General features: G+C 35.4%; 1 protein-coding gene across 1 annotated transcript; it reads left to right on the forward strand.

Moving 5' to 3' along the window:
* Positions 1 to 3,738: 3,738 nt before the first annotated feature.
* On the forward strand, positions 3,739 to 8,761 carry LOC102581999 (transcription elongation factor TFIIS-like). Its single transcript, XM_006356417.2, has 2 exons — positions 3,739 to 4,219; positions 7,532 to 8,761. Exons 1-2 carry the CDS (start codon positions 4,055 to 4,057, stop codon positions 8,513 to 8,515), a joined length of 1,149 nt encoding a protein of 382 aa, XP_006356479.1. The 5' UTR covers positions 3,739 to 4,054; the 3' UTR covers positions 8,516 to 8,761.
* Positions 8,762 to 10,130: the final 1,369 nt, after the last annotated feature.

Raw genomic sequence — 10,130 nt, forward strand, 5'->3', positions numbered from 1 at the left:
GTCGGGGGCTGGGGGTTGGGAGTGAGGGTGGAGTTAAAAAATTGAAGTTAAAACTATTTTTTAAAAACAAGCTTTAAAATTATTTTTTTTGGGGGATGATTTGAGGATAGGGGAAAAATAAATTAATTTTTTCAACAAAAAAAATTGTAATTTGAAGTTGGAAGAGAGTTTTGGAAAATGTTTTCCTTTAAGTTTTAAATAGAAGTCATTTTCCTTAAATTTGAGAAAAATGAGTTGATTTAAAAAACATTTTCCAAAACATTTTATTCAACTAAACATGAAAAAATTGGAAAACATTTTCCAAAAAATATTTTCCTTCCTACCAAACACACCCTTTATACCTTCAATTTGCCACGGACCTTAAAATTTGGGGATCTAAAAATTAGACCGAGAAGGTGAAAAAACTATTCTGTTGGAATTCGACCAACTTAAATTGTGGGGCTCTCGCTTTATAGGACTTGGCATTCCTTTTGCTTTCTCATTAATTGCATTGCAAAAAGTTTAGAAAACCAAAGTCTAGGGCTTTCGACGCCGAAGATGACTAGTCCAGCTGCAGCAGGTAACGGAATCTTCAAGTTCCTCCGCCCCAAACTCCGTCCACAATCCACCGATATCCAGGCCGCCGCAGGGTGGGGTGTCGCCGCCGTGACCGGTGCCCTCTGGGTCATCCAGGTCCTTTATCTTCTTTCTTTTCCTTAATTCCTCATCTCTGCTTTTTATTAATTTTGAGATCTCTGCTTATAATATCTATCCAGATCTGTTTCGTTTTCCCTCATGTTTCATTCAATTTGGATACAATTTCAAAGTCAAGTTGGTAATTAGATACTGAATGGTTGTGTTGATTTTCCGTCAATCCTCTAAAATATAATCGTTATATCAAATGATTAATCAGGATTAATTATTTTTGTTGGACTGGGATTTGGAAATGTTCAATGGTTGAACAATCGTGCATCGTTATTGTTTTTGGGTTTACACTGTTGTTGCTAGATTTCATGATCTATGTGTTATGCTCGATCTAAATTTGCAAAACACAACAGTTTTGAGGATGTGGTAGGGGATCGAATGTGCTTGGTTTAAGGAATGAGGAGGTAACAAAGGATAAGGATGGGTTACTAGTAGCATGTTTACCCATAGGATTTTTTTTTTAAAAAAAATATAAAAATAAAAATGGACAAAGAGAAGGATAGGAACAATATACAGCTTTTTGCACTTGCAAAATACCGCTGTACTTCCTTGATCCTTGTAACATACGAGAGTGTGAGTGGGATTGTATGGCGGTAGTGACCTTTGGTGATCCATGGAACTTTTCCAAGCCACTTACTATTGTAGTTAGTCCGGATCTTGGATAGACTGAGATGTCCGACTACCTTGGATAGACTGAGATGTCCTACCACCTCCCAGATTTTGGTACTCTTTTATGTGCATTTTTTCATTCTGAAATGTTGATGTTTTTATTTTATACCATCAAGCTAATGTTTCCCCTGGGTTTTGGTCTAATGAACTAATGAAGAGGGAGGCGGATGCAGTGCTTTCATTTGGACCTTGTATATGTGTTAAAAAATCTGCAAGATAAGTACAATTGATTGAGTTTGAACCCAGTAAATCAAATGAGATGTGGTAGAACCCCAAACTAGAACCATAATGTTTAAATCTTAGATTTGCCTCTGGTTTCCCTTCGATGCTCATATTCCTGCAGGCCCCAAGTTAAAAGGCCAAAAAAAGTGAAGTGTTAGATACCATGGAAGTTAGACATGAATGATACAATTTTGGGGAGGAGGCTGCAGGTGGAAATGGTTTTCTGTCAAACATCTTTTTAAACTATTGTTTTCTAAATGTCATGATTTTTGATTCTTGATACTGGTTTACTCTTCATCTCTCTTGGTGGTTACCTTTGTTTTCGCAGCTGTATGTTCTTGTCGTTTCATATGGGAAAAATTGGTTGTCTCAATGATCTGTTGCTTGAATTCTTTTATGAGTTGCCTACCTGTTATTAGTTTGAAAGGTTCTGTATCCTTGATGGTTTATTTCTTATATTTGTGCTGTATAGTTTAAGTTATTTGGGATGTGATATAAATGTTAGGTTTCATCACACTTCTATTTCCTTAAGTTTTCTGAAATTATATCTGTTTCTTTCTCTTGTTTTGAAAACCTTAAAAGAAACTTCTTATCAGGTCTGATAAAGACCTTTCCTTGATGACCCTTAGCATTTTCCTGCAGTAATGAGGAAGTTGTAATCTATGTCGTGCTCATAAAATCCAAAGATGTGTTAAACAAATAGGAGAGGTAGGTTTAATTATAGATGCCAGATGAGGTGAGCTGGATAAAAGTTTTTGAAATATGTTGAGCTTGATGTGATATTTCTGTAATTAGCTGTTTTATTGGATAACCTCAACGGGATTATTTATGTATAATGCAGTCTCTAGAGGTAAAAAGAAGTTGCTGATTAAGTTTTTGGGAATACCTGTGACTCCTTTTGAGATTGTTCAATGCTTTTCCAGTTAATGTAGTTTCCTGGGAGGTTTTCAGGAAATACCCGTAACTCCCTTTGAGAGATTGTTCAATGCTTTTCTAGTTGATGTAGTTTGCTATCGCCTCAGTGTGGTATGTGAAATTGATTTACTGATGTCTATTAATTTGCTTATCTGACTTTATACATTCTTCACTATATCTTTGCAGCCATGGGATTTTTTGAGGAAGACATTTATTGAGAAGCAGGAAGAAGAGAAGTGATAAAAATGTCGAGGAAGTTGGTAGCTAACTGATATCAGTTTTGGTGATAAACAATCCTTGAGCAGGATTAAAGTCAATAATACATTTACATTTCATGGTCCTTGTTAGTACAATCACGAGCCTTTGATGGTTAGCTGCTTCAATCAATTTTCTGATTTGGATTTATTTTCCTTGGTCGAGCTTTGTGCTCTCATTACTGTTCATATTGTTAACTTGATGCTTCCTTGTGGTGTACTCACCAGAAAGAATCGTGATCTGTGTATGCTAGCTATGCAGAGGTTGAATGAGTTTCCAAAATAATCCGACTTTTATTTTCAATTGGTGCCTGCATGTTCAATTTCATCACATCATTTATCTGAGGATACAGTTTCAGCAAGAGAGCGTGCAGTTACATAAGATGATAGCTTTATCATCTAAAATTCTTAGCTTGCACCATAAATCTAATACAAGATAGGAAATGTATACTTGTATGCAGTGGCGGATCACCATAATCTAATACAAGATAGGAAATGTATACTTGTAGTTGTATGTATAGGCATCATCGCTTTGACTTCAATGCCAAGAACACGAACCTAACCCTTTACATGCGTGTGAGCTAACTGGGGTTGGATCAGTTAACTCGCACGGGCATGTTGTTTGCTCGTTTACCTTGCAAAGCATCATCCCAAAAGAGGCAAAGGTTTGCTCGACCTTCTGTAGCCATTTGAATCCTTGTTGGATTATTCAAATATGCAAACAGCCATTTAGTTTTGGTCCTTAGGTCTTGCGTCTATATTTATTTAATTTTCTCTTTCCCTAGAAAGAAAAGAATACTACTATACTTAATTCACCATACTTCAACTATTGTTAAAATATCATATTATACGGTTAACTCTCTTTGAAAATTTCTATGTTATACTACAATTTTACAATCTGCCCGTAACATTTAATCTTTGATCACAAATATTTTAATCTACAAAAAATGTAATTTACCATACTTGTTATATAGTTTTAAATATGCCAAAAAAAAAAAGAAAAAAGGAAGCCGTAGTAATGAAAAACAAAGAATTCCGACTATGCTAATTATAACTAGTCGCCGATCTCACGTCTTTGGATCTTGATATCCAGTGTGCCCTTCTCTACCGTCCGATCGCCGCACACGTGCCGCAACAACCTCGATTAGCTCATCCCCGCCTCAATCGTAACGACTAATCTCTCCCACATCTAAAGTCTAGGGTTTCATCATTTGAAGAAACGCCGAAGACTTTCACCTGCTCGATTTGTGCGCTTTAGAATGTTTGTTGTTTTTCTTGCTTGAAGATCCGATTGTTCTTAGTCAGTAGATATGGAGAAGGAGCTAATCGAGCTGTTCGATGCGGTAAAGAGATCGGCTGATGCAGCCGCTGTTGACGGCGATGCAGATTCCTCACCGGAGGAGGATAGGTGCCTTGACGCTTTGAAGCGGCTCAAGAAATTTCCTGTCAATTATCAAGTCCTCGTTTCCACACAGGTATTCAAAGATATCCTCATTTTCTTCGTCGCCTTGCTATTATAATATACAATCTCCCGCTTTTCAGTTTTAGCATCCACACATTTGCTAATTCCGTTTACTTGCTCTTGAAAAGCTTGGATTTTGCCTAGTTCCAGTTTCTGGAATTCTTTTCCTTTTTATTTTGCAAAAATAAATTGAATTACTTCAGGGGAATCTCTATGTGTTTTTCTTTAGAATAAAGCTCTGTACATGACAACACTTTGCTTCTGATGTTAAGTGATAACCCCTAGCCTTACACCATTCCGTCACTTCTAAGTTACAAATTGCTTTTGATAACAATTGTGCTTCTTCATTGAAAGCAAATGAATTTTTTCCTTATTTAAAGAAGAGCATTTGTTCCCCCGTTTGATATGCTTTTTAGCTTCACTAAAGTGGATTCTGGGTTATTATCTAAAAATGTGATATACCATAATTGGAAGGTTGTGGAATTATAATATTGGGATTACTGCCCCTTAAAATTAGGATCAATTGGCCCATCACATAGAAGCCATTAATAGTAATTATTCCAGATCAGCAATTAAATGATACCTATCACTTAAAGCAACAAAGCAATATTAAGCAAGGGGTCATCACTCCTTAAGTTAAAGCGATCCCACTTTATGAACTTTGACTAGCACTCTTTCAGTATACAAGCTGATGCCTTTTACATTCAATAGTGGAAGAACTACTATTCAGGAAGCAAATAGAGAATCAGAAGAGGTAAGTCAGCCTAATGGATATTCTCTTGGTCTAAAAAAAAGGTTCACAACTATCTGCTTTCTTTCTGCACCCCTTTCTTAAATCAAAACACAGCTAGCATATCTAGCATGCTAAAATAACATAATGGCCCTGGCATCATATTTCCTAGAAACCATAAGTCTTAATGACCATTGCAGACAATCACAATGAATTAATCAGGTTGCGAACATTTATCTTTTTTTTTTCTTTGTATGAAGTAGCGAACTTTATCCTGAGTCTCTTTTTTGGTCTGGATTAGGTTTTATCCTTTGAGCTAATCAAGTGACCATATCAAAAACAACTTTTGCTTTTACTACCATTTTTGAATCATGTGATCAGAAATCAGAACTAGAGAATAAAAAAGCAATTGAACCTCAATTTCTAAATTCCTTGCATATGCAGATACTACTTTTTACATGATTAAATAGAAGGTTTTGTCAATTATGAAAAGGGAAGTAGAAGTGATTGGATTTCAAAGAAGCGCGCGATTCTAATGGATAGATGAATAAGTAAAATTTTGTAGAAGTATGTGATCATCTCATCTAGCTGAAGAGGATAGAGAGCGCACACTTTTGCTTAATTATATTTTCAACATGCGCCTTCGCGTGTGGGCCTAATTCTTTTTTCTTGGGCTAAGCATGTGCAAATTCTTTTTGATAATAGATGACAATGAGATTTGATCTCAAGACCTCTGCCTGAAATACCAACTTGAAGTGTGTGACTAAACTACTAAAAATTAGTAAAAACTGATGGAGTCTCCTGGTTTTTCAATGGCTTTTTAAAAAAGAAAATCAAAGGATGTTCGTCTATTATTTTTCACGCAAAATTCCTCGGAAACTATAATTTTTTTGTTTTTCTTTAAGAAAAACCGACAGACATCCATCCAAAAATGCACAAATACTATAATTTTTTAATTTGAAATCCGATCAATTTTGCCACTTTTTGAAATGCAAAACTGCAATTGATGAGTATAAATAATAGAAAACAACGGAAGTATTCCATCATTGAGTATGTGTGGTCTAGTGGTAGAATTGTTCAATATCATGGTAAATACTTGGGTTCGATTCCAAGTTACTACATTTTTTTAAATATATATTTCTTAAAAACCGACAGACCCCCCTTAGGTATCATTGAATCTGAATTATTCGGATGATAGCTCATTAAGTACATTTGTTTTTCTTAAAATTCTACCACTTGTTGGGTCTTGAAACATCTGAATTGGGCAGATTTGAAATGAAATCTGAAACCCATTTAGCGCTCTTCGGCGGCTCATTAAGTGCATTAATTGCTAGGTTGAATTAAATATGACGTATTGATTTCATTTTAATTATTATCCAAATTGATTGTGGGATTTCATAGCTGCATTTCTATATAAGCTATGTAGTATGTTTTTGTCTCATTTTAAGACTAAGGTATATCTATCTTTCTTGCTGCTTGTATTTTTATTAGAGGAAATTAATTAATTTTGTGTCTGTAAAAAATAAGTACAATCTATATATCCAGTTAAAAATCTCAATAGTTTTTAAAATTTGTGGATTTAAAACTTATGATTGATAGAATATTAATTACTATATTGTTTAAATTTTATTTTGTGGGATTATATCGAGTATATTATTGTTGTTGTTGTATTTGTTAATACTTAATAATTTTTTAATTCAATATATTCAAATGCTTAGAAAACAAACAATCTTAATCATTCAGTGTTCAGATCTACCTACAATATTTTAATCATTGAGATTCAAAGACAAATGAGGCCTTAGTGCCTTAGTTTTAATCGAAGCAGTCAGCTAGTTTCCGTATAGCGAACCACCATTTTCCGACGTTATCAAGTTCGTGGTTTTGGGACGGTTTTAGTAGTAAAAACAAAACAGGGTGTTCGTCGGTTTTGGTCCTTGGTTTTTGACCCGTTCTTAGTAGTTTCATCTTATCTCGAAGCGTAAGTTGTTAGAGAGAGCACATTTTTCTTTACTTAATTATATTCTCAACAAAATTCAAAGGAAAGCTGTCAATTTTCAGAAGTTGAATGTGAAAGGTGAAAAAGAAAAAAGGTCAAAAGGAGATAATATAGGGACATTTTGCTATATGATTCTCAGGACTCCTCCATAAGCATGTTTCAGTTTCCTTTTTGTTATCTTCTTCTTCCACCATGGTTTCCAATGACTCTTTTCTTCTTTGTGATGATTCCTTTTCTATTTTTGTTGTGCGAGACCTATTTACTTTCATTCTTCTTTTGGAAAAGAATCATGGGTCAGTATTGTAAGTTCACACTATTCACGCGGTTATTGTTGTTGGTTGTTACTAGTAGTACTACTATTATCTCTTTCTCTTTTCTCTCTTCTTTTGGAAAAAAAACATGGGTCAGTATTGTGAGTTCATGTGTTTTAGCTAGTGTGGTTTCATTCTCTCAGGGCTTTCCCGGAGATTGATTCAGGAATTTCATGTACGTGTGTTATTACCTGTTATTGTTTCTTTCTTACGCTTATTGTCCTCTTGGAGGTGCTCATCTGCTAATGGATCCTTTTTCTGTAATTGACATAATGAATAATGTTTCAGGTGGGCAAACGCCTCCGAACATTGACAAAACATCCAAGGGAGAAGATCCAGGTGTTGGCTTCTGATGTAGTGAAGAACTGGAAGACTATAATTGTGAGAGAGACAACGAAAAATAAGAACGGCAATGAAGTAAATGGGGAATCTGTAAAAGCTGAATGTGCTGGCGATGATGGTGATGAAGGCAATAAATTTCAGCGTGTGAACTCAGTGAAGGTTGAAAAGGTGTCAAGGGTTGAGAATGTGACAGTTGAGAGGTCAAGTAAGTCTCTGACTCAAAAATCTGAGAGAGCAGTGAAGGCAGAAAGTTCCTTCACTGACGTAAAGTCTGAGAATGTTTCTGTTATGAAGACTGAGAATACAAGTTCCAAAAGTGTTAAGATTGAGAAGAAACCCAAGGATGAGAAATTGAGATCTCATGTGGCTAGTGCTGCCCCACCAAAGTTGTCTGCTCTTGTTTATTGCAAGGATCCTGTGAGAGACAAAGTTCGGGAGCTCCTTTCTGAGGCTCTTTGCAAAGTCTTGGTTGAAGTTGATGACGATGATTTGAGGGATGCTGTGAATGGTTCTGATCCTTATAGAGTTGCAGTTCAGGTTGAGACTGCTATGTTTGAGAAGTGGGGTAAATCTAGTGGCTCCCAGAAGTTTAAGTATAGGTCAATAATGTTTAACATCAAGGATCCAAACAATCCAGATTTCCGGAGGAAAGTCCTTACAGGACAGTATTCACCTCACAGTATTGTTGATTTGAGCCCAGAAGAAATGGCAAGTGATGAAAGGCAAAAGGAGAATAAGAAGATCAAAGAAAAAGCATTATTTAATAGCCAGCTTGGAGGTCCTCCAAAGGCCAGCACAGATAAGTTTAAGTGTGGTAGGTGTGGGAAAAGTCAGACCACTTACTACCAGATGCAAACTCGGAGTGCTGATGAACCAATGACAACATATGTCACATGTGTTAACTGTGATAATCGCTGGAAGTTCTGTTAAACTAGATCTTGTTTGCATCTGTTATTCGGTGGTATGCATGAAGAACTTGATAGGCCCTTTAACAACTATGATGTCGTTTCTAGGTTATTTTTTAATTGTCTTCTTTGAGGCGGTCTCTGATATGCATGGTATGATCGCCCAAACTATTTTATTGTATGGGATATTGTGACATCTGAACCATTTCTGTTTCTTTTGAGTCAAAATTGTAGCTCAATTTTATTTAGCAGTCGGTTTTTTGTCTATTTATTATTACTCTTTCATCTCTATGCTTGATCAGAGGAGAGGTGTGACTCCTATAGTTTTTGCTATGGGCTCAAGGAATATGTAAGATGAATGGGGAAGGTTAAATGGCATGCAAACCATCAAGTGACTCCACCGTTGCCTACAGCCAAGTGCTGCACCGCGCTTTCCAATGCAGACATGAGCTGCTTTTGCTCTTAACAAGAATTCCAATTGGTACCTTCCCTGGAAATTGATCCAAAACATGCCTGCCATGAAGCTCCCTGAACAGTGCAAACTCTCCCATCCTCCCCGTTGCTAGCTAAAGCATTAGAGTCCTCCATACTTGTTCAATTGTTTGCCATTTAATATAATTAAGTGGGATCTACACTTGTTCTTTCCATTTATCAGTACCGCATTGTGTGTGTTTTGAGTTTGTTTGTTGTTTATCTGTGTCTTTAGATTTGGTTCCTACCTAGCTGATTATATATGACGTCTGATCTTTCTTTATGGGTTGTCTTTGTTTATATTGCTAGTCATGTTCTCGTTGTTCTTCCTTTCTTCTTTCTCTACCTTTTCTTGGCGTGACTTCAATGCTTTATGTTAATCGACTACATGAATTAGACCTTTGAGAGGAATTGAAGAATGTTAAAATGTTGGTGTATGATATTTCTTAGAGCCGCACTTGGGCATGTGTGGACCACACAATCCAAATACTGTAAACTTTAAACTTTCGGTTTTTGAAGTGTCATTCTTGTGCGGCATAATACATATATTGACCCCTAAACTTGGCTTCAAATTTTAACTTTGACCTCCAACTTTCATAATGCACAAATAGGCACTTTAACTATCCTACCTTTAAATAAATAAACACACGATTTTCGGAGCCAAAAGCGTGAAATGCAAACGCTCCCACGTGTATTAGTGACCTACTCAATGGCTGCAGACTAATTCAATGCATGTGGGCCCGTTTTCCTGACTATTTGACACCTTTTCAATTTGCCATGCATTTATTTCAATATCTTTTAATGGATATGGACCCCACCTCACTAATTCCATTCCCTTCTCTTTATTTCTGCCTTACAACTTCTTCCTTCACTTTCATTTTGTGGTAAATTAATATTTGAAAATGTCAATTATTCAATTTATAATTTATTTGTCTTATTTCTTTTTTTAATTTATGTGTATTCAAAGATTACATTTAAGATACTATAAATTATTAGATTTAATATTTAAAATTTTTTATTACAAATTTGAAAATTACGTAATATACACTATTAATTACAATAATTACTAATTTAAAATATTTTTTCAATCTAATAAGAGCCTACAAACACACTATACGTTATATTTAAAAGTACTATAAATCATAATTAAAATATATTTTTTTTAGAAA

This window comes from Solanum tuberosum, unplaced genomic scaffold (genome assembly GCF_000226075.1).
Source record: "Solanum tuberosum cultivar DM 1-3 516 R44 unplaced genomic scaffold, SolTub_3.0 scf00219, whole genome shotgun sequence".
In the NCBI taxonomy this organism is placed as follows: Eukaryota; Viridiplantae; Streptophyta; class Magnoliopsida; order Solanales; family Solanaceae; genus Solanum; species Solanum tuberosum.

What these genes read in the sequence shown, in the direction of transcription:
- LOC102581999 (XM_006356417.2), top strand. Translation starts at nt 4,055, where the DNA reads ATGGAGAAGGAGCTAATCGAGCTGTTCGATGCGGTAAAGAGATCGGCT. An exon ending in AAGTCCTCGTTTCCACACAG is followed by an intron (nt 4,220 to 7,531) that starts GTATTCAAAGAT and finishes ATAATGTTTCAG; the next exon opens with GTGGGCAAACGCCTCCGAAC.